Below are 23,732 nucleotides of genomic sequence, written 5' to 3'. Positions count from 1 at the left end.
GAATGTAGTTTTGTTCAAAAAAGCTCATCATTTATGTCCAAAAATCTCCGTCTCGTTAGCACATGATGTAAGCCAGCCGGACTTCTGTCATGAACGAGGGGGAAAAATATATTTCCGTTCGTTCAAACATGTCAAACGTTGTATAGCATAAATCATTAGGGCCTTTTTTTAACCAGAACATGAACAATATTCAAGCTAATGCTTAGCTTTTATAAGTTAGCTACAGTACTCTTGACAGGCGACACCACTACACTGTTCCATCTCAAAGCAGCATAACGAACTATTCAGAGTGTGATGGTTGTTGTTCTTCTCAGGAATGCAGATTGTGAACCATGGATGGCCTTCAATTGTACTTCCTTGATTCTTCATGTCCTCTATCCTTTCCACCTCCTGAAAATGCATTCGAGGAGAATATGCAAGTTCCCTCCCTCTGACCTTCTCCACCAATGCATTTCTAGGAGACGAGGAAATGAACACACAGGATCAATGAAAGGCAAAATGAGATCCACCACCTGTGTTCTTGGAAGGGGCAGTAGAGGGAGGGGTCACCTGGGGGCATGTGGGAGAGGTGTGGGCCCTCGCAGGCTAAACATGTCCCCACTGGACGAGTGTCGACACGGGGCCTTCCACAAACCAGAGACTGCTCCGCCTCTTTGATCTCCATGGATTGTTGAGCTCTGCTGCTTTCCTCCACATAGCTGGGGGAAAGAGAGGGAGGAGGGAGGAGAGGAAGATGGACAGAGAAGAGAGAAAACACGGTTCAGAAAGAGATATGGGGTTGATGACAATGATGATAAAACTAGTCGTTCAGCTTATAGTACTGTATTTATATTAACAGCAAGATGGTGTGTGTACTCACCTGAGTACAGCTAGGTTCTTCAGCATCTCTCCGACCTGTGGGTGTGAGCGTACCAGATTGTCCTCACACACTCTCATAGCCTGTTTATACAGGGGCAGCGCCTCACTGTGCTTTCTCTGTCAGACACACAATAACACACAGTCAGACCAATGTCCAGACAGAATCCAGGAGAAACAGTCTGAATTTCCATTTGAAGTCCAATTAACCTGGGGAATCAAATCAAACCATACACATGCTGTATGCTGTATGCTTTCCAACAGTTCCCATCTTTCCCTAATATGCATGCAGCAGACCTGTGTTTAATGTGAAAAATCATTTCAAACACCTTATCTGTGCCTGTTTGAGCTTGCCTGTCTTAATAAACCAATACAAGACCCAAAACTGCAAACCCCGTACATCTGGCATTCCTGGCAAACTCAAGTATTTGAAAGGATTTTTCAAGTATTTGAACCTGTGACTGGTATGCAGTGAACTGTTAGCGTTTTTGGTCTTCTCAGCACTTAGCAGCAGAGTATAGCCAGGTTGACCAATGCTGTGGCCATACTGGGGTGTTTGGGTCTAAAACTCTTCTCCCTGATGTCCAGAGCCAGCTCGTGCATAGGAACAGACTTCTCCAGCTTTCCCTGGACAACACACACATCTTCTCTGCCAGGTTCAAAAATCAGGATTACACACAAGCTACAAGAATTCAAGGTCTCTAGGCTAACTGCCAAACAGTAATGCACATAACGCTACCAGACATGGGACGGTTGCACAGATTCAGATCAAGCCTACATCTGGAGTGGACTAAAAGCTACTTTAACCTATACTCTCTTTAAACAAGGACTTGTGATAAGCTGTAGGCCACACTATCTACCGAGAGAGTTCTCTTCTATATTATTCGTAGCTGTCTATTTACCACCACATACTGATGCTGGCACTAAGACCGCACTCAACGAGCTGTATAAGGCCATAAGCAAACAAAAAAGGCTCATCCAGAAGCGACGCTCCGAGTGGCAGGGGACTTTAATGCAGGCAAACTTAAATCCATTTTAACAAATTTCTACCAGCATGTCACATGCGCAACCAGAGGAAAAATAACTCTGGACCACCTTTACTCCACACACAGAGACGCATACAAAGCTCTCTCTCTCCCTCCATTTGGAAAATCTGACAATAATTCTATCCTCCTAATTCCTGCTTACTAGCAAAAACTTAAGCAGGAAGTACCAGTGACTAGCTCAATACCAAAGTGGTCAGATGACTCTGATGCTACGCTACAGGACTGCTTTGCTAGCACAGACTGGAATATGTTCCGGGATTCATCCAATGGCATTGAGAAGTATACCACCTCAGTCGTCGGCTTCATCAATAAGTGCATTGACGACGTCATCCCCACAGTGACCGTACGTACATATCCTAACCAGAAGCCATGGATTACAGGCAGCATCCACATCAAGCTAAAGGCTAGAGTTGCTACTTTCAAGGAGCACTAATCCGGAAGCTTATAAGAAATCGCGCTACGCCCGCAGACAAACCATCAAACAGGCAAAGCGTCAATACAGGATTAAGATTGAATCCTACTCCCATTGTTCTCTGCAGATCCTCTCAGGCTTTGTCAGATTTAGAAAACAATTACTTATAGAGTTAGTGTGTGTTGTGACATACAGTCGAAGCAGGCGGTCTCCCTCATGAAAAAGTACTGCTGAATTACTACTACACAAGATCTGCACAAACCCTCTGTATGATGAGCTGGATGTGTTCAAACATGTTGTGCTCACTCACACCTGACTACATCCAGATCTGACCCAGCTCGTTACATGCCTAGGGGAAAAATGACGACCCAACATATATCATCTGATCCTCACCAACTCAATAATGAATGTTTTACAGTCAGGCAATAATGACATGTTAGTACTCAAGTTTTATTTTAAGTGCATTTCACATGGGTCACAAGTACACAACATCATTAATAGGGAATACAATCACATAGGAAAATGTGGAAAGAGGAATGTGGAGTACTGACTGTGTTGATGGCCAGTACTGACAGTTCTGCTCTTAGAGACCCAGTTGACTCAAACTTCACTTAGAGCAGCAAAATTATTTACTAGCAAGCTAGCTTGTAAACCTACAACAAACTTTTGTCCTTAATAGAAAGCGTTATGATTGAGGCAAATCAAACACAACACATCACTGAGTACCACTCTTCATATTTTCAAGCATTGTGGTGGCTGCATAAACTTTATGGGTAGGCTTGTCATCGACAAGGACTGGGAGTTTTTTAGGATCAAAATAAATGGAAAAGAGCTAAGCATGGGCAAAATCATAGAGGAAAACCTGGTTCAGTCTGCTTTCCAACAGACACTGGGAGACAAATTCACCTTTCAGCAGGACAATAACCTAAAACACAAGGCCAAATATACACTGGAGTTTATCAATAACCAATTTGACAGAGCTTGAAGAATTCTGAAAAGAATAATGGGCAAATATTGCACAATCGAGGAGTGGAAAGCTCTTAGAGACTCACAGCTGCAATCACTGCCAAAGGTGCTTCTACAAAGTATTGACTCAGGGGTGTGAATAATTACAGTACCTGTCAAAAGTTTGGAAACACCAACTCATTCAGGGGGTTTTCTTTAATTTGACTATTTTCAACATTGTAGAATAATAGTGAAGACATCAAGACTATGAAGTAACGCATATGGAATCATGTACTGTAGTATCCAAACAATTGTTAGACAAATTAAATATATTTTAGATTCTTCAAAAGTAGCCACCCTGTCATGCCCTGACCTGAGAGAGCCTTTTTATGTCTCTATTTAGGTTTGGTCAGGGTGTGATTTGGGTGGGCATTCTATGTCCTTTTTTCTATGTTTTTGTATTTCTTTGTTTTGGCCTGGTATGGCTCTCAATCAGGGACAGCTGTACATCGTTGTCGCTGATTGGGAGCCATACTTAGGCAGCCTGTTTTACTTTGGGGTTTTGTGGGTAGTTGTTTTCTGTCTTGTGTGTTCACCTGGCAGAAGTGTTGGCTTTAGTTTTCTTGTTTGATTTAAAGTGTTTCATTGAAATAAATTATGACCACTTACCACGCTGCATCTTGGTCCCCTCTTTCAGATGAGCGTTACACACCCTTTGCCTTGATGACAGCTTTGCACACTCTTGGCATTCTCTGAACCAGCTTCACCTGGAATGCTTTTCCAAAAGGCTTGAAGGAGTACCCATATATGCTGAGCACTTGTTGGCTGCTTTTCCTTCACTCTGCAGTCCAACTCATCCCAAACCATCTCAATTGGGTTGAGATCAGGTCATTGCGGAGGCCAGGTCATTTGATGCAGTACTCCATCACTCTCCTTCTTGGTCAAATAGCCCTTATAGAGCCTGGAGGTGTGTTGGGTCATTGTCCTGTTAAAAAACAAATGATAGTCCCACTAAGCGCAAACCAGATGGGATGGCGTATCACCGCCGAATGCTGTGGTAGCCATGCTGGTTAAGTGTGACTTGAATTCTAAATAAATCACTGACAGTGTCACCAGCAAAGAACCCCCACACCATCACACCTCCTCCTCCATGCTTCATGGTGAGAACCACACATGCAGAGATCATTCGTTCACCTACACTGCGTCTCACAAAGACACACATTTTTGCAGGAGCGATAAGCAAAACAAAAGCAAGTTCTTCATTTTGTGCATTAATGTCCTGTTTCCAGCTAGTCTAAATTATTGATTAAATACTACATGTAAAAAATGAGTTCTAAAAGGAGTTTTTCTAGTTAATATTAGCTTACTACACATACACATAGTATTACCTTCTTAGCTACGGGATACATATCTCTCTGGCATCCTACATAATTTATGAAGCAGCATAAGACATTTTTGGACTCACGTTGTTGTGACGTGCTTGAACAGGAAAGTGGCGCGGCGGTCCTTCGTGGGCAAATTTTGTCATCAAAGAGAAAGATGCTGTATTTACAATTCCAAGTTGAATGACAGTTCAAAACGTATTTTCCCAGTTTGAGCTGTTTATTCCCGACTTCCCAGTTGCAATGCTTGCAGTTAGCCACTGTCACCGATTCCTTACAAAACACTCATTGTTGAATTTGCGATCTACCAAAATTGTTATGTAATGTTTATGTCCAGTGGCCGATGAGCACCAATACGTTTTATCTATATATATATGACAAGGAATAAAAAGGATTTGCCAGTAGACTTGATTCATCAAAATCAAATTTATTTGTCACATACACGTGGTTAGCAGGTGTTAATGCAAGTGTAGCGAAATGCTTGTGCTTCTAGTTCCGACCATGCAGTAACATCTAACAAGTAATCTACTAATTCCACAACAACTACCTTGTACACACAAGTGTAAAGGAATGAATACGAATATGTACATAAAAATATATAAATGAGTGATGGGCGAAAGGCGTAGGCAAGATATAATAGATGGTATGGAGTACAGTATATACATATGAGATGAGTATTGTAGGGTATGAAAACATATAAAGCGGCATTGTTTAAGGTGGCTTGTGATACATTGCATCAGGATGGCATAGAGTACAGTATATGTAACAGGGTTGGTTATGTTTCCACTTGCCTCTAAAGAAATGTGTACTTAATGTTCAAGCATTCGTATTGGTTGGTTCAACTGATGACAATAAGGTGTGTTGTGATTGGCCCCGCTTGCAGATAGGGGGAGATCGCGAACGTCAGGTCTTCCCAGTATGAAAATGTGATGCAAGGGGTAGGTCACGTTCTGAATACTGTTTTATATTTTATATTTTACAATGTGTACAAGTTTGCTGTACGTTACGGATTTATACATGTGTGGGTATATGGTACCTGTTAGGGATTGAGGGGCTTTCTGGAATGTGCTTTGGCATATGATTGCTGTAGATAAGTGTTAGCTAGCATACACCGTTGTAATGGTCACATAAGCCCACTGCTAACACAGTTGTCTTCATGCTACAGCTTTTGCCATTGACAGCCATCAGTATCATTAAGCCCTGCACAACTACTGTGCTGTTTCTCATTTAACAACAGGTATTTACACATGTTATATTTTGTATTGTATTTTTGTATTTTGTGGCCCAGTATGAAAATGTGATGCAAGGGCTTTTGCCATCGACAGCCATCAGTATCATTAAGCCCTGCACAACTACCGTGCTGTTTCTCATTTAACAACAGGAATAAATGATGCTCAACTGGGACCACTGGCTGATGTGATTTATTAGGAGAAAACACAACGCAAGGAGAGTACGCTATACATCTGTTACACTGGTGCCGTGACTCGTCTTCTTGTCTTCGCCGGACGTCACGTGGAGGGATCCGAGACCCGGCTTCAAGAAGTACTGTGGTTGCTGATGCACGCCAGAGGCCTAGGTTTCGCAGTCTGCACAAGTGGAATTCTCAGGGAGCTCCTGGTAGCATGAGTGAGTGGGGGGAAATATAATGTACTGGTTATTACTTGTATGTGGTGATGCTATGATTATTTAGTGATGTAATTGTGCTGTTATGCTAGTAACCTTCCGAAGCAAATTAACGTGAGGGCAAAGCCATTTTCTACCACACGGTGGTGACAACTATTTATGATGGCGTTTCTTGTTACTTTTCTGTGTTGATTCTTGGTCTTGTTAGACATCTACTACTGAACGTTTGTTTTGAGTGGATTATGTTCATTTTGATTCGATAGATTGTTCATATTGATTGTGATTTTTTTTTTTTTTTTGTCTAAATATTTACATTAAAAAAAACAATATATTTTATTTTAAAAATGGAAGGTTTTGGGAGAGGTAGGGGAGTTTTCATGTTTAACCCTTCACCGCCAGTGGGTAGGGGGGCAGCTATTTCTCCAGTTACTTCCACACCTCTGGCCAGGCCAACTGCACAGGCAAGTGTGCGCTTTCCACATGATTTAGAGCTACCTCAACTCAGTGCATTCGAGACAGTTTCACCTAGTCCTAGGAAGGAGGATGCGTCTATGGATTTCCTGGCAGACATTGTTAAGCAGATAGGTCACTCCATAGGTGAAAATATCTGTTTGGAATCAAAGGCTATGGGAGATGGGGTAGGACAGAAGGTCGATTATGTTGGTGGTACCATGGCTGGGGCCATCTCTAGTCTAAATGTAGTGGTGAAAAATGATGTCAGGGAACCAGTGTGTTTCAGGGGGGATGGTTCAGAGAAATGCACAGTGCATGAGTGGGAGGAGACCATGTTAGCGTACATGCAGAGGAAGGGCTATGATGGGCAGGAGAGGTCAGATGAAGTTTTGGGTAAACTGTCAGGGCGGGCACGTGACGTGGTAAGAGTAAGCCTACGCAGTAACCCAGTTGACTTAAGCCAGGGCCCTAGACCAGTTTTTGACATTCTGAAGCGTCACTTTAGCGACACAGTCAACTCCGACATGCCCCTAGCTGATGTTTATTCTACGTTGCCAATGGAAGGGGAGACTCCTTTTGACTACTGGATCAGACTGAACAGGGCTATAGAGGTGGCAGAGGACTGTTTGAAGAGGCAGAACAAGGAGCTAGACAATCCATCACGTGTTCTGACTGTCATGTTCATCAAGCACTGTCCGAACCCAGAGCTGTCATTGATATTCATGTGCAAACCATTGCATGAGTGGACGGTTGCGGAGGTCCATGGCAGGCTGGAGGAGTACCAGAGGAAGTGCAAGGCTCCACGTCCCTTGCGGCTGGCCCCACTGGTCACCACACTGATGCAGGAAGTAAGTAGGCCAGTGTCAGCTGTTGCAAACTATCCGGACCCCTTGCAGCAGCCCACAACTGGCTCATCCGAGGCATTGGATTGGGTGATTGGCATGCTTGAACGGGTCTTGGAGCAGAGGCCACAGCAACCTGTAGGCGGCTATGATAACCGTTTCCAGGGGAGGCCCAGGAGAAGGGTGAACCCGTCTTTGCAATGCAAAGTGTGTGGTGATGCCAATCACAGCACAATGGATCATTGTTATTCTAACCACCTATGCTTCCTCTGTTATGCAGCTGGGCACACTCGTCTAGAATGCCCTCGCACTTCATCGGTAACTCCCGTCGCTCCATCAAACAGCGACACGACACAGCGGCAGGAAAACTAGCTGGCCCGCACGGGATGGGGGGAAGTGCTGGGCCTTGTGAGGTGCCCCAATCAGTTAGTGGTGTAGATCTAGAGTCAGTATATTCAAATGTTTGTGATGAAGTCAAGTTGAACGAAAAAGTCGTTATGCAAAATACACAGAGAGTGCTCCACAACGATGAACTCTTCTATACTAGTGTGTTACTGGGGGATGTTATAGAGGTGAGCGCTATGATTGACAGCGGTTCTATGGCATGCACATTGAGCTCAACAGTGGTGCCACGCCTTGAGAAAGCAGGTGTGCTCAAGAGTGGCTCCCTCAGTCCAACTGAAGTGGTGTTGGTTGGCTGCGGGGGGTTGAAGACCAAGCCTGTAGGTGTGTGTGAATTGAATCTGTCTGTGTATGGCAGCAGTGTCTCTGTCCCTGTTCTAGTAGTGGATGGCCAACGTGATGAGCTTATCCTAGGCAGCAACGTGATTAAACACCTCATCAGGGAGCTGAAGACGACTGGTGACTTCTGGGAGAAGATGTCATCATCTGAACACAATGGAGATGACAAACTGTTCCGTCTGCTGGCTAATGTAGAGAGATGGAAAGGGACTGAAGTGCCAGAAAGAGTGGGCACAGTAAGCCTGAAGCGGGCGGTCACATTGGAGCCTATGCAGGAACATTTAGTCTGGGGCCGGCTGTGTACGCCTCAAAATGTATCCGCGGGCAGTGCTGTCGTTATTGAGCCTACGAGGGCACGCTCAAGACCAAAAAACATTCTAGTGGGGAGAACAGTAGCGACATTGTGGAGCGATGGCTGGGTCCCTGTCAAAGTTATCGATCCCTCACCAAAGCCAGTAACGGTGAGACGGAATGCCAAGATAGCGGATGTTTTTCCTTGCATGGCATTAGAGGACTTTGACACTGACTATATGGATGGGCCCACTGTCAACCCGGTCCCCCTGGTGCAGCAGGTACACAAAATGGATGACAATCCAGACTTTGACAATGGTAGTGGAGATAGCTTGACCGTTGACAGTACCGTCAACCCGCACAGAGTGACAAGTGAGGTGTTGCACGAGTTAGGGTTAGGTGACATTGACATTGAGTCCACTCAGTTGTCGCAACAGTGTAAGGCCAGGCTAGTTCAGCTTATAGCCCGCTACGAGTCTATCTTCTCCCGGCACAAACTAGATTGCGGGAAGGCTACGGGATATGTCCATCGCATCAGACTCAGTGACACTAAGCCTTTTAGGCTACCTTACCGTAGGCTTTCCCCTAACCATTATGACAAGCTCAGGCAGGCCTTGGATGAGATGGAAGAGCGAGAGATAATCAGGAAATCCAGCAGTGAGTATGCCTCCCCACTCGTCCTGGTCTGGAAGAAGTCTGGTGATCTGAGACTGTGTACAGACTTCCGATGGCTCAATGCTCGCACCGTAAAGGATGCTCACCCTCTACCTCACCAAGCTGATGCTCTGGTGGCCTTGGGTGGCAATGCTTTCTTCTCTACAATGGATTTGACCTCCGGCTACTACAATGTGGAGGTGCATGAAGACGACAAGAAGTTTACAGCCTTCACTTCTCCTTTTGGGTTATATGAATATAACCGTCTTCCACAAGGACTATGTAACAGCCCAGCTACATTCATGAGGATGATGTTGAGCATTTTTGGGGATCAACATTTTTCTAGCCTCCTATGCTACCTGGACGATGTGCTGGTTTTTTCCCCGACTGAAGAACTTGGATTGCAACGCTTGGAGTCAGTTTTTGAGCGTCTCAAAGCCCATAATCTGAAATTGTCTCCAAAGAAATGCCATTTCATGAAGAGGTCAGTGCGGTTCTTGGGGCATGTCATCAGTGAAGGAGGTGTGGCCACAGACCCAGAAAAAAGTGACGGCTATTACAGGGATGACAGAGAAGGATCTCATGGAGGATAACACGGACGTGCCTTCCCAGGGGAAGATTCGGTCCTTTCTCGGAATGATAGTCTATTACCAGCAGTTCATTGAGGGGTGCTCCACCATCGCTAAGCCGCTGCATGGGCTGACAATGGGGACGAAGGCACCACGCCACGGGAAAGGCAAGAGGAAAAGAGGAATACATAGGAAACTCACAGCAGCAGACTGGACTGGTGAGTGCAAACAGGCCTTTAGTCAGTTGAAACAAGCTCTCCTCGATCAGGTCATGCTAGCCCACCCTGATTTTAGTAGACCTTTCTTGCTGTCTGTAGACGCATCTAGTAATGGATTAGGTGCTGTCCTTTCCCAGGTGCCAGAGGATGGGTCTGCAGCCAGACCGGTAGCATTCGCTAGCAAATCACTTACGTATGCACAGTCAAAGTATCCTGCCCATAGGTTAGAGTTTTTTGCTTTACGGTGGGCTGTCTGTGAGAAATTTAGTCATTGGCTAAGGGGCAAGCCTTTTACTGTATGGACAGACAACAACCCATTAACGTACATCCTGTCCAAGCCCAAATTGGACGCCTGTGAACAGAGATGGGTTGCTAAACTTGCTCCATTCGACTTTGACATCAAGTACATTCCCGGTCCCAAAAATGTCATTGCTGATGCACTCAGTAGACAGCCATTTGTGCAGCCGAGCGCTCTCCACCGCATCACAAGGGTTCCATACAAGGCCTTGCTGGAAGAAGCTGCGGGAGTATGTGCTGAGAAGGTGCAAGATGTGTTCCGCTGGTCGACCCACCCATTCGACCTTGAAAGCTGCTCACCGTCAATTGAGGCAGATGCCTGTGAAATTGTCATGGACTGCCAGACTACCTCCTATCCTTCTCCTGGTTCTCTGTCAAAGGAAGCGGTGTCAGCAGTCCTGAGGTCGCAAGGGGAGGCTGGTTTACAGAACTGTGCGCTGCTACTGCCTCAGCTCACTCAGTCACTGGTGCCGTCTGAGATGTCAGGTGTGAGAGTGCTATCCCGTGACGACCTGATATCAAAGCAGCGCCAGGATGACGCTCTCGCCAGAGTTGTCTTCTACGTGGACAGGGGCCGTAGACCTTCTAGGAGGGAACGTGGCCATGAACCACTCGAGGCTCTGCGGATTCTGAAGACCTGGGAGAAGTTCACTCTGAAAATGGGTGTACTGTATCGCGTTACCAAAAGTTTGCTGTCAAAGAAGAAGACGTACCAGTATGTAGTACCCACCTCAATGAGGGTGACAGTTTTGAAGGGTGTCCACGATGAAGCCGGTCATCAGGGGCAACAGCGGACGTTGTACTTGACGAGACAGAGGTTCTTCTGGCATGGTCTGGAGTCGGATGTCAGAGAGTATGTCAAGACCTGCAAGAGGTGTGTGTTCAGTAAGGCCCCCGAGCCAGAGGCCAGAGCTCCACTGGAGAACATCATCACGACTGAGCCCCTCGAGTTGGTGTGCGTGGACTTCTGGTCTGCTGAAGACTCCAACAACAAGTCCTTGGATGTCCTGGTCATCACTGATCATTTTACTAAGATGGCCCATGCCTTCTTGTGTCCGAACCAATCAGCTAAAGCAGTGGCCCTTCAGCTATGGAACAACATCTTCTGTGTGTATGGTTTTCCTCGTCGTATCCACTCTGACCAAGGGGCCAACTTTGAAAGTAAATTGATTGCTGAGTTGTTGAGTGCTGCAGGAGTCCAGAAGTCGCACACAACTCCCTACCATCCGATGGGGAACGGGGGAGTCGAAAGGTTCAATAGAACGCTGGGAAACATGATCAGGGCTTTACCTACAAGAGCGAAGCACAGGTGGCCCCAGAAGCTGAAGTCGTTGACCTTCGCCTACAACTGTACGGTCCATGAAACCACGGGCTACGCCCCTTTCCAGTTGATGTTTGGGAGAACCCCACACCTGCCTGTCGACATGATGTTTGGTACGGTGCTGCGAGACTCAGAGGTTGTAGACTATGACGAGTACATAAAGTCCCTGACGAGAGACCTGAGGGAGGCCATGGAGACGGTACAGGTGTCGGCAACCAAACAGCTGAAGAGGCATGCGGGCCTCTACAACAGGAAGATCAGAGGGGCTCCAGTGGAGGTCGGTGATCGGGTGCTGCTGGCGAATAAGGGTGAACGTGGAAAGAGGAAGCTGGCGGATCGTTGGGAGAACAACCTCTATATTGTTACGGAAAAGAATAGCGACATCCACATCTTCAATATACAGAACATGTCGACTGGCCAGGAGAAAACGGTCCACCGTAACCTGATAATGCCTGTAAACTTCTTGCCTCTACCTGACACTGCCTTGGAGACACCTAATATGGGAGACCGTGAGGATCCGAGTGAGGAGATGGAGGACTCATCCGTGAACGATATACCAGAAATGGACATTGGTGAGAGGACTAGTGTGTGGGTATCAGAACAGACCTCGGGGGAAGCACAGCCGGAGCACTCTGAAAAAGAAACCCCAGATGTGCTGGAAGATGGGCCACTGGCGAGGGACCCTCAGAACTCACCACATTCTGAGGGTGCCGCTGGTGGCACAAGCGTGTCAGTGCTAACCTTTGGAGAAGAAATGTCCGAACCCTCTGAAGAAGAAAGGCATTCTGAAGATGCCGCTGGTAGCACAAGCTCCAGCAACAGTCACAGAACCCTTGACCTTGACTATCCACCGACTGTGGAAAGTGACCCACCAGTGGTGGTTGTAGGTGAACAGGTTAACCTCTATGGGACCGGCGGGACGAATTCGTCCCACCTACGTAACATCCACTGCCAGCCTGTGGCGCGATTTTCAAAATCTTCAAAATCCTATTACTTCAATTTCTCAAACATATGACTATTTTACAGCCATTTAAAGATAAGACTCTCGTTAATCTAACCACACTGTCCGATTTCAAAAAGGCTTTACAACGAAAGCAAAACATTAGATTATGTCAGCAGAGTACCAAGCCAGAAATAATCAGACACCCATTTTTCAAGCCAGCATATAATGTCACCAAAACCCAGAAGACAGCTAAATGCAGCACTCACCTTTGATGATCTTCATCAGATGACAACCCTAGGACATTATGTTATACAATACATGCATGTTTTGTTCAATCAAGTTCATATTTATATCAAAAACCAGCTTTTTACATTAGCATGTGACGTTCAGAACTAGCATACCCCCGCAAACTTACGGGGAATTCGCTAACATTTTACTAAATTACTCACGATAAACGTTCACAAAAAGCATAACAATTATTTTAAGAATTATAGATACAGACCTCCTCTATGCACTCGATATGTCCGATTTTAAAATAGCTTTTTGGTGAAAGCACATTTTGCAATATTCTAAGTATATAGCCCAGGCATCACGGGCTCGCTATTTAGACACCCGGCAAGTTTAGTACTCACCATAATCATATTTACTATTATAAAAATGTCATTACCTTTTGTTGTCTTCGTCAGAATGCACACCCAGGACGTCTACTTCAATAACAAATGTTGGTTTGGTCCAAAATAATCCATCGTTATATCCGAATAGCGGCGTTTTGTTCGATGCGTTCCAGACACTATCCGAAATAGTAAAGAAGTGTCGGCGCTTGGCGCAATTCCTGACAATAAAATTCAAAGTATTCAATTGCCGTACGTCGAAGCATGTCAACCGCTGTTTAAAATCAATTTTTACGTCATTTTTCTCGTAGAAAAGCGGTAAAATTCCGACAGGGAATCTCCTTTTCGGCAAACAGAGGAAAAAATCCCAAAGGCGGGGCGGTCGGGGTCACGCGCATAAGCTAGTGTCTCTTGATGGGCCACTTGAGAAAGGCGATAATGTGTTTCAGCCTGGGGCTGGAATGACGACATTCTCTTTTTTCCCGGGCTATGAGAGCCTATGGACGACGTGGGAAGTGTCACGTTAGAGCAGAGATCCTTAGTAAATGATAGAGATGGCAAAGAAGTTCCAGAAATGGTCAGACAGGCCACTTCCTGTAAAGGAATCTCTCAGGTTTTGACCTGCCATTTGAGTTCTGTTATACTCACAGACACCATTCAAACAGTTTTAGAAAATTTAGGGTGTTTTCTATCCATATGTAATAAGTATATGCATATTCTAGTTACTGAGTAGGAGTGGTAACCAGATTAAATCGGGTATGTTTTTTATCCAGCCGTGTCAATGCTGCCCCCTAGCCCTAACAGGTTAAACGTAATATCTCTGTTAGGCCTGTCAGGTCAGCGGCTGGTCGGGTTAAGAAACGCCCGGTGAGACTCATAGAGATTATGCAGACACAGAGGGTTTTTCATACAGAATTCATTAGAATACCTGTGTGGGTGTAGGATTAGAATCCAAGTCTGTAGACCATTTTTTATTTTTTCCTTTTTTTATTTTTATTTTCTCATTCAAGAGACCCCATGGAGGTCATGGGTCAGAGGTCAAGTAGACCAAGGTTTTTCTGTGAGGTTCTTATTGTCACTGAGTGTGCTGAACATGTAACAGGCATGTTTTCCTACGGGGTCTTTGAATTCCTCTAATTCTATTTGGAGAATAGTCTTTGCACTGGAATATTTGGTGACATGTATTGCAAGGTATTGCATACCTCATTTTGTTTCTTTATAGTGTGCAAGTGTAATTCAGCAGGGGAGAATGTAACAGGGTTGGTTATGTTTCCACTTGCCTCTAAAGAAATGTGTACTTAATGTTCAAGCATTCGTATTGGTTGGTTCAACTGATGACAATAAGGTGTGTTGTGATTGGCCCCGCTTGCAGATAGGGGGAGATCGCGAACGTCAGGTCTTCCCAGTATGAAAATGTGATGCAAGGGGTAGGTCACGTTCTGAATACTGTTTTATATTTTATATTTTACAATGTGTTCAAGTTTGCTGTACGTTACGGATTTATACATGTGTGGGTATATGGTACCTGTTAGGGATTGAGGGGCTTTCTGGAATGTGCTTTGGCATATGATTGCTGTAGATAAGTGTTAGCTAGCATACACCGTTGTAATGGTCACATAAGCCCACTGCTAACACAGTTGTCTTCATGCTACAGCTTTTGCCATCGACAGCCATTAGTATCATTAAGCCCTGCACAACTACCGTGCTGTTTCTCATTTAACAACAGGAATAAATGATGCTCAACTGGGACCACTGGCTGATGTGATTTATTAGGAGAAAACACAACGCAAGGAGAGTACGCTATACATCTGTTACATATATACATATGAGATGAGTAATGTAGGTTATGAAAACATTATATAAAGTGGCATTGTTTAAAGTGGCTAGTGATACATCTAATACATCAAGATGCAGTAGATGGTATAGCATACAGTATATACATATGAGATGAATAATGTAGGTTATGTAAACATTATCTAATATAAATAATATAAAGTGGCAAGTGATACATTGATTACATCAATTTTCCCATTATTAAAGTGGCTTGAGTTGAGTCAATATGTTGGCAGCAGCCACTCAATGTTAGTGATGGCTGTTTAACAGTCTGATTGCCTTGAGATAGAAGATGTTTTTCAGTCTCTCGGTCCCAGCTTTAATGCACCTGTACTGACCTCGCCTTCTGGATGATAGCGGGGTGAACAGGCAGTGGCTCGGGTGGTTGCTGTCCTTGATGATCTTTTTGGCCTTCCTGTGACATCGGGTGGTGTAGGTGTCCTGGAGGGTAGGTAGTTTGCACCCGGTGATGCGTTGTGCAGACCTCACTACCCTCTGGAGAGCCTTCCGGTTATGGCCGGAGCAGCTGCTGTACCAGGCGGTGATACAGCCCGACAGGATGCTCTCGATTGTGCATCTGTAAAAGTTTGTGAGTGTTTTTGGTGACAAGCCGAATTTCTTCAGCCTCCGGAGGTTGAAGAGGCACTACTGCGCTTTCTTCACCACGCTGTCTGTGTGGGTGGACCATTACAGTTTGTCCGTGATGTGTATGCCGAGGAACTTAAAACTCTCCACCCTCTCCACTACTGTCCCGTCAATGTAGATAGGGGGCTGCACCCTCTGCTGTTTCCTGAAGTCCACGATCATCTCTTTAGTTTTTTTGACATCATGATGATGATTGCTAGCTAAGATTGTGAAAGTAAGATGTTGACATGATCAGTCCAATCAAAGCTACTGTACATATAACGTGATTTGACGTAATTTCTGTGGCCAATGACCTTGAGCCTTCTTGGAAGGGCACTTGTAATATAACTCTATGGCAGGACCCAAAGGGCTGTCTACCATTTCTAAGGATTTAAGCTTGGCGATTACGTAAGGTCCCCATGAGTAACAGAACACTGAGCCAATCAAGGCGCAATGCTCCTATTGTCTGCTAGCACGCCCCACCACCACAGAAAGCACTGAGCTAGGCCTGAAACACCTACATTTTGGAGCTGCCTTACTCAAGAAAACAAAAGAGACCATGGTTCTATGCGGCTTGATGAATTAAATTATATATTTATTTTTTTACATTGTTCACTAACTGATATGTAACACGTATTTATGCCAAAATAACATGCAAAACTACGCTGACGCTACGAATATGCTAAGAATAGCATATATAAAAAAAATTAAAAAACTGGCCAACTGCATGTGACCTTCAGTGGTGAAAAGAGACAGACAGAAGGAATTTGAATTTGTGAAGTTTGGACACCTACTCATTCAAGGTTTGAGTCACGTTTATAGTCTGAATCTCTCTTTGGACTGTTATATTCTATTGTGCTTGAGGTAATTGTCAGACCTTTTTGTTCAATTGTTTAAATGTGCTCCAGTCGAGGATAGGAATGTGTATATAGTACACGCCCCACCTGCCGTGATTGACGTGTCGCCACTGTGCCTCCTCCCACCTCCTCTCCATTTTCATTGGGTGACTGATCGAACCAATCATAATCCGTTCTGCTCTGAGAACATGTTTGAGTAAGTGAAACTCCCATGAGTGTTATGCTCATATAATGTAAGGCACAGTATGTGTGTTGGCCTCCTCCAATCTGCAAAGGTGTTTCGTTTCATCTTTTTAGAGGACAGCAATGGACCCTCAATTATGATATCAGTGTCCTGAAATGCATTGACATCTATATTTAATCAACAGCCAAATTTATCATGTAGCGTCAGTGTCATATGCCTACAGAATATTAACTTTAAACCTTTCATAAAGTACAGAGAACATACATGGCTTGTGGTCCTGGGAGTATACAAAGGAGCTAAAATAGCTTTATAATGGCTGATGAAGCAAATCGTATTTTCCCTGATGTCGCTTATGTAACTGTAATAATCTGTTTTCAATTTACTGAAATGAGATAATTTTCACTTTTAATTGGGCTGGCCAAAGATGTTTAAATGAGAGACATGCCACCTGGTGGCAACAAATGGAACAAGAAAAACACATTCTAGAAATAATATTCAATTTGCCATATGATAGAGTTATAAGGTAACATGAGTAAATTACATCAGTTATCATTCAGCTGATGCAATCCTGTCAAAAGTGACATATTACAGTATGCGACCATGAAATATATATACATACATACAGTTGAAGTCAGAAATTTGCATACACTTTTTTCAACCACTCCACACATTTCTTGTTAACAAACTATAGTTTTGGCAAATCGGTTAATTAGACATCTACTTTCTATATGAACTAATTGTTCCAACAATTGATTAAAGAAACATTATTTAACTTATAATTCACTTTATCACAATTCCAGTGGGTCAGAAGATTACATACACTAAGTAGACTGTGCCTTTAAACAGCTTGGACAATTCCAAAGATGCATGTCATGGTTTTAGAAGCTTCTGATAGGCTAATTGACATAATTTGAGTCAATCGGAGGTGTACCTGTGGATGTATTTCAAGGCCTACCTTAAAACTCAGTTCCTCTTTGCTTGAAATCATGGGAAAATCTAAAGAAATCAGCCAAGACCTCAGAAAACAAATTATAGACCTCCACAAGTCTGGTTCATCCTTGGGAACAATCTCCAAACGCCTGAAGGTACCACTGTACAAACAATAGTACGCAAGTATAAACAGCATGGGACCACACAGCCGCCATACCGCACAGGAAGGAGACGAGTTCTGTCTCCTAGAGATGAACGTACTTTGGTGCGAAAAGTGCAAATCAATCCCAGAACAGCACAGGACCTTGTGAAGATGCTGGAGGAAACAGGTACAAAAGTATCTATATCCACAGTAAAACGAGTCCTATATCGACATAAACTGAAAGGATGCTCAGCAAGGAAGAAGCCACTGCTCCAAAACCGCCATAAAAAAAGCCAGACTATGGTTTGCAACTGCACATGGGGACAAAGATCGTACTTTTTGGAGAAATGTCCTCTGGTCTGATGAAACAAAAATTGAACTGTTTGGCCATAACAACCATCTCTGTATGTTTGGAGGAAAAAGGGGGAGGTTTGCCAGCCAAAGAACACCATCCCAACCATGAAGCAAGGGGGTGGCAGCATCATGTTGTGGGGGTGCATTGCTGCAGGAGGGACTGGTGCACTTCACAAAATAGATGGCATCATGAGGGAGGAAAATTATGTGGATATATTGAAGCAAAATCTCCAGACATCAGTCAGGAAGTTACAGCTTGGTCGCAAATGGGTCTTCCAAATGGACAATGACCCCAAGCATACTTCCAAAGTTGTGGCAAAATAGCTTAAGGACAACAAAGTCAAGGTATTGGAGTGGCCATCACAAAGCCTGACCTCAGAACTGAAAAAGTGTGTGCGAGCAAGGAGGCCTACAAACCTGATTCAGTTACACTAGCTCTGTCAGGAGGAATGGGCCAAAATTCACCCAACTTATTGTGGGAAGCTTGTGGAATGCTACCGAAACGTTTGACCCAAGTTAAACAATTTAAAGGCAATGCTACCAAATACTAATTGGGTGCATGTACATTTCTGACCCACTGGAAATGTGATGAAAGAAATAAAATCTGAAATAAATCAGTCTCTCTACAATTATTCTGACATTTCACATTGTTAAAATAAGGTGGTGATCTTAACTGACCTAAAACAGGGAATTTGTACTAGGATTAAATGTCAGGAATTGTGAAAAACTGAGTTTAAATGTATTTGGCTAAGGTGTATGTAAACTTCCGACTTCAACTGTATATATAGACGAGGCTTGAACACCCCGTCATCAGTTGTATGTGTGGTCCAGGGGTATGTGTGGTCCGTTACCGCTTCACCAGATTCCGGAACTATCTGGCCTTCTCAGTTAGTTCATATCCTGGACCTTCTCATCAACTGAGGTGGATACCACCTTCCCATCCACCATCTCCTCCACGATCACCCTCACCCGCTTCTGCATGTGTGGATTATACTCTGTGGAAAGAGCCACCAAACAGGAATTCATTCAGTCATTCATTGTGTGTATTATGGGGAACACATGATTCTTTCATTGATTCATTCATTTGATTAATTATTCTCCTGCTTGCTCAACTTCCACCACTTCCTGGACTTGTATTTCCTGGATCTTCTCGACCACGATCGCTTTCCTGACCTCCTGTCTGGTGTCAATGCCAAATGGTAGACACAGGCGATGAACACTTACGGTCAGCTAAACTCACCAACACACATCTTGATCAACTAGTTTGCAATCAGGGGTGTAAAGTACTTAAGTAAACATACTTTAAAGTAATACTTAAGTTGTTTTTTGGGGCATCTGTACTTTACTATTTATATTTCTGACTACTTTTACTTCACTTCATTCCTTCAGAAAATATTGTACTTTTCCTTGACACCCAAAAGTACTCGCTACATTTAGAATGGTTAGCAGGACAGGAAAATAGTCCAATTCACGCACTTATCAACCGAACATCCCTGGTCATCCCTACTGCCTCTGATCTGGCGGACTCACTAAACAAACATGTTTTGTTTGTAAATTATGTCTGAGTGCCTCTAGCTTTCTGTAAATTAAAAAACAAAAAAATGGTGCCATTTGGTTAATACAAGGAATTTGAAATGATTGACACTTTTACCATTGATACTTTAGTATATTTTAAACCAAATACTTTTAGACGTTTACTCAATTAGAATTTTACTGGGTGACTTTTACTTGAGTCATTTTCTGTTAAGGCATTTTTATTTTTAATCAAGTATGACAGTGGGGTACTTTTTCCACCGCTGTTTGCAATGAGGTGCCAATAAACAGCTGTCATCCCCCCATCCCTCCTTCTTTCCTGCCCCTCCATTATCCCCTCTCACCTGAGTCCCTCTCCATCCAGCAGCCTCCTGTACTCAGCGATCTCCATCTCCAGCCTCATCTTGATGTCCAGGAGGATCTGGTACTCGGAGGCCTGCTGCTGGATGCTGACGTTGAGCTGCTGCAGCTCCTCCTCCATGCTGTTGATACAAACCTGCAGCTGGCTCAGCTGGGAGCCGTGGCTGCCCTTTATATCAGTGACGCTCTGCTCCAGGTCCCCCTTCTAGGAATGTGTTTATGTTTGTAAGGGATGAAGATGAAGATGAAGGAAGGAAGGAAGGAAGGAAGGAAGGAAGGAAGGAAGGAAGGAAGGAAGGAAGGAAGGAAGGGAGGGAGGGAGGGAGGGAGGGAGGAAGGAAGGAAGGAAGGAAGGAAGGAAGGAAGGAAGGAAGGAAGGAAGGAAGGAAGGAAGGAAGGAAGGAAGGAAGGAAGGAAGGAAGGAAGGAAGGAAGGAAGGAAGGAAGGAAGGAAGGAAGGAAGGAAGGAAGGAAGGAAGGGTAGTAGAAATGTATAAAGAGGATATGAAGAAGGGTAGAGATAGTTAGATTGGTGTGCATAAAGGTGTTAGAACACCTTGACATTAGACCACTGTGGAGGTCTGAAAACATCTAACAAACTTTGATTTTGGAGTGTACTGTTCTTTTAAGACCTAAAGGAATTCCATATTTTAGGAACAGAGGTAGGGTAAAGAGAAATGCTATATGTTTAGGGAGGCTGATTCACTAAGATGGTTTGACATCATACCTGAGTGAGCAGGCCATGCAGTTCAATCTCCAGGCTCTGGAAGGTCCTCTTCAGGTCAGTCACAATGGTGCAACACAAACTCATTCTGTGTATAGGTTGGGAGTGTGTGAAAGATGGAGGTCCTGATCAAGCAATACCCTGAATGTGCTACAGTATATTAAATTCTGAATTTATCATTGTCAATTTTTATTGCAGCATGAGGTGAAACGGAGACGTAAACCTGAGGATACAAAGGAGAACAAACGACGGAAACAAACCTTCAAATACCATGTACAGCAAGCAGGCCAGAGATTGAATGTGTGCAAGGTCACTTTCATGTCTGTGTTCCAGCTAACCAACAGCCGTCTTCAGGCAAGTGAAAATATGAATTAATGTCTATATGAATATCAATTACAAACATATTGTATTCTTTGTACTCGTTTTTTTAGAACCTGCTAATTGAAATGTAATTGTTTTGGTCAGGTTGTTCAGGAAAAGTTAGGAGTTCAAGCTGAGGCAGGTGAGGTTGCAGGGTCTCCAGATCAGGCTACTGAGGCTAGGTCTCCTTTAGAAGATGGAAGAGGGAAGCATAGCAATAGGTAATGCGCTATGGATTCCAGCCTGGATTATTTCACTATAGCAGTGCTCTAAACAATCTTCTAAACATTAACATAGAGTATCGAATGGATGAATAGCGAATTCTGAAACAAAAATATAAAAATGTTTATTACTTTTAAACAAAATGATGGTAATTAAGCTGTCCAACTACAACCTGAGCATTGAGGACTGAGTGCCGATTACCTTCCCCCTCCCACCGGACGGCACTGGCCTAATTCTCGCCGCCCTACAGGACCCCCCCGGCCACAAACGGCAATGGCGTGACCGGGATTTGTACCCCGGTTATAGCGACACAGTTGCACTCTAAGGCAGGTCCCTAGACCATTGAGAGAATACAAGTTCAACAACATCTTGTTGTCTCCTTACAGGCCACATCGGATACATGCTACAGTGAAAGAGGGCATCAAGGAGCACATTTTATCTTTCCCAAGAACCCAGAACCACTACTCTCGGATGAAGGGGGATGTACACAGAGAATACCTCAGCCCTGATCTGAATTTGTTGCGAATGTACCGACTCTACAAAGAGAAGAATACCACATCATCTGCAAAATTCTGGGTTTATAGGGACATTTTCAAACAGCAGAGTCTCAATTTCGGCCAACCCAGGAGTGACACCTGTGGCAAATGTGACGCATTCTTCACTAAGATGTCAGCAGCAACATCTGAAGAGGAGAAGAGGAAGATTGCAGTTGAAAGTGAGTTGCACCATCGAAAAGCCGAAAAGGCCTACACACAGCTTCAAAGTGACACTGAGTGGGCTAAAGCCAATGTTGACTGCCATGTCATTTCTGTGGATCTACAGGGGGTGATGTACACCCCTAATCTGACCCACTCCAATGTCTACTACCAGCGGCAGCTGTCAAATTTTAACCTTTGCATCCAGGAACTTGGAAAAGAAGATCCTGCATACATGTGTGTTTGGCATGAGGGGATTGCACACCGAGGTTCCATTGAGGTAGCAAGCTGCATATTGAAGTGGGTGAAGACAAAATTCACGCCACTCCCCAAACCAGAGGTGCAAGTTGATCATCTTCAGTGACAGATGCTGTGGGCAGAATAACAACTGGCGGATGCTCAATCTGATGTCGATGCTCATCTCTATGGGTTACTTTACCCAAGTTGAACAGAAGTTCATGGTCTCTGGTCATTCTTTTCTTCCTTGTGATCGATCTTTTGCCACCATCGAGAAGAGGCGCAAGGTGTCAGTCCTTCATACACCTGATGATGTTTCAAAGATGATACTTGAAGCACAACCAGCAAAACCATTCAAGGTGATGAGGATGCAATGTGAAGACATCAGGCACCTTCCAGATTCTGTCCTCAAGCGACCAGCTGGACTACAGATCACCTCAGTGAGGTGGTTAAAAGTCACAGGTATTGGGAAAGGAATCGATCGCAAACATTGGCTCATTCTAAGATCCGATGACAGTATATCACAGGTATTGCACAGAGAATAGTTTACTAACATTCATCATCAACATGCAACATGTTGTTCTAACAATAAAATATCCTAGTGCTTGACTGTGAAAGTTGTTTATTGATGTCAGGAACTTAAAATGTTTCTGTTGTAATTTCAGTTGAGGATCCTTGGAATCTGTACGCCAGACAGAGCCACAGTCTATTTGAGGGATGGAAATCGTGGCTGATCTCCAAACCAAAACAAGGAGCTACACCTCAACCTCCCTATTTTGCAAGCCACTACCCTAGAGCATATGAGAGTCCTCTGCCCATCAAAAAAACAAGTACCAAGATCTGATGACCATGCTCAACTACTTGCCAGCTGCTGCACGCTCTTTTTATAAATCACTGCAGAGTGAATAATTTGATGTTAAACCAAGCTACATAATTAACCGTTTTTTCTGTGAGTTTATGATCCCCTGAACCTGTATAGTATGTTGAATCTGAATACATTTCAGAAAACATGTCACCCCTATTGTAGGAATTTTCTATGTGAATCAATTTGTGTATGATTTCAACCAGCACAATATATTGAATTAATTTAATTTTAAGATGTTGTTCCTAGTGTAGAAAATGTTATGTACAATGTGTTCTGTTGAGAATGATTTTGTGTGTGATCATTTGAACCTTTTTTAAATCTGAATTAATTAAAAACAAACAAGTCATCACATACAGTATGTGAGTATTCATTTGATCTTGATTCCCTTTTGTTATTCATTACAATACACAGTACGTCTCTCTGTCACCACATTTAGCATCAACTCTAAGCAGTTAATACTTATTTACTGCTGTCACCTCAGTACAGGACATTTCTTGCCTTTAGCATGGGTTTAACGCAATTCAAAACTTAATTGCTGATCATAGTGTTAAACGCAAAGAGAATGGGTTTCTGAACGTTTTGTAATATTGACCTTAGGGACCTGCATATT

General features: G+C 43.9%; 2 protein-coding genes and 2 long non-coding RNA genes across 5 annotated transcripts; 2 read left to right on the top strand and 2 right to left on the bottom strand.

The window, feature by feature from the left end:
- Positions 1-250: 250 nt before the first annotated feature.
- Positions 251-2,608, bottom strand: LOC106564997 (nephrocystin-3-like). The gene is made up of 3 exons (XM_045692111.1): positions 2,576-2,608; positions 860-975; positions 251-698 (listed from the first exon to the last, which is right to left on the bottom strand). The coding sequence occupies exons 1-3, from the start codon at positions 2,606-2,608 to the stop codon at positions 455-457; spliced, it is 393 nt and encodes a 130-aa protein (XP_045548067.1). The 3' UTR covers positions 251-454.
- A 3,062-nt stretch (positions 2,609-5,670) lies between these two features.
- LOC106564998 (uncharacterized) lies at positions 5,671-6,070 on the top strand. Its single transcript, XR_001319579.2, has 2 exons — positions 5,671-5,877; positions 6,022-6,070. It is a non-coding gene; the product is annotated as an uncharacterized lncRNA (long non-coding RNA).
- Positions 6,071-19,015: 12,945 nt separating this feature from the next.
- Positions 19,016-20,830, bottom strand: LOC123725643 (keratin, type I cytoskeletal 47 kDa-like). Its single transcript, XM_045692110.1, has 4 exons — positions 20,747-20,830; positions 20,005-20,225; positions 19,241-19,307; positions 19,016-19,102 (listed from the first exon to the last, which is right to left on the bottom strand). The coding sequence occupies exons 1-4, from the start codon at positions 20,828-20,830 to the stop codon at positions 19,016-19,018; spliced, it is 459 nt and encodes a 152-aa protein (XP_045548066.1).
- Positions 20,831-21,103: 273 nt separating this feature from the next.
- Positions 21,104-23,471, top strand: LOC106587059 (uncharacterized). Of its 2 annotated transcripts, XR_006757960.1 has the most exons (3): positions 21,104-21,324; positions 21,712-22,784; positions 22,923-23,471. It is a non-coding gene; the product is annotated as an uncharacterized lncRNA (long non-coding RNA). The 2 variants fall into 2 exon arrangements; XR_006757959.1 differs by lacking the exon at positions 21,104-21,324 and having other exon boundaries at positions 21,585-22,784.
- Positions 23,472-23,732: the final 261 nt, after the last annotated feature.

The sequence above is a fragment of the Salmo salar genome, chromosome ssa12 (genome assembly GCF_905237065.1).
Source record: "Salmo salar chromosome ssa12, Ssal_v3.1, whole genome shotgun sequence".
Taxonomy (NCBI): Eukaryota; Metazoa; Chordata; class Actinopteri; order Salmoniformes; family Salmonidae; genus Salmo; species Salmo salar.
This window is presented reverse-complemented; position numbering and strand designations above follow the sequence as displayed.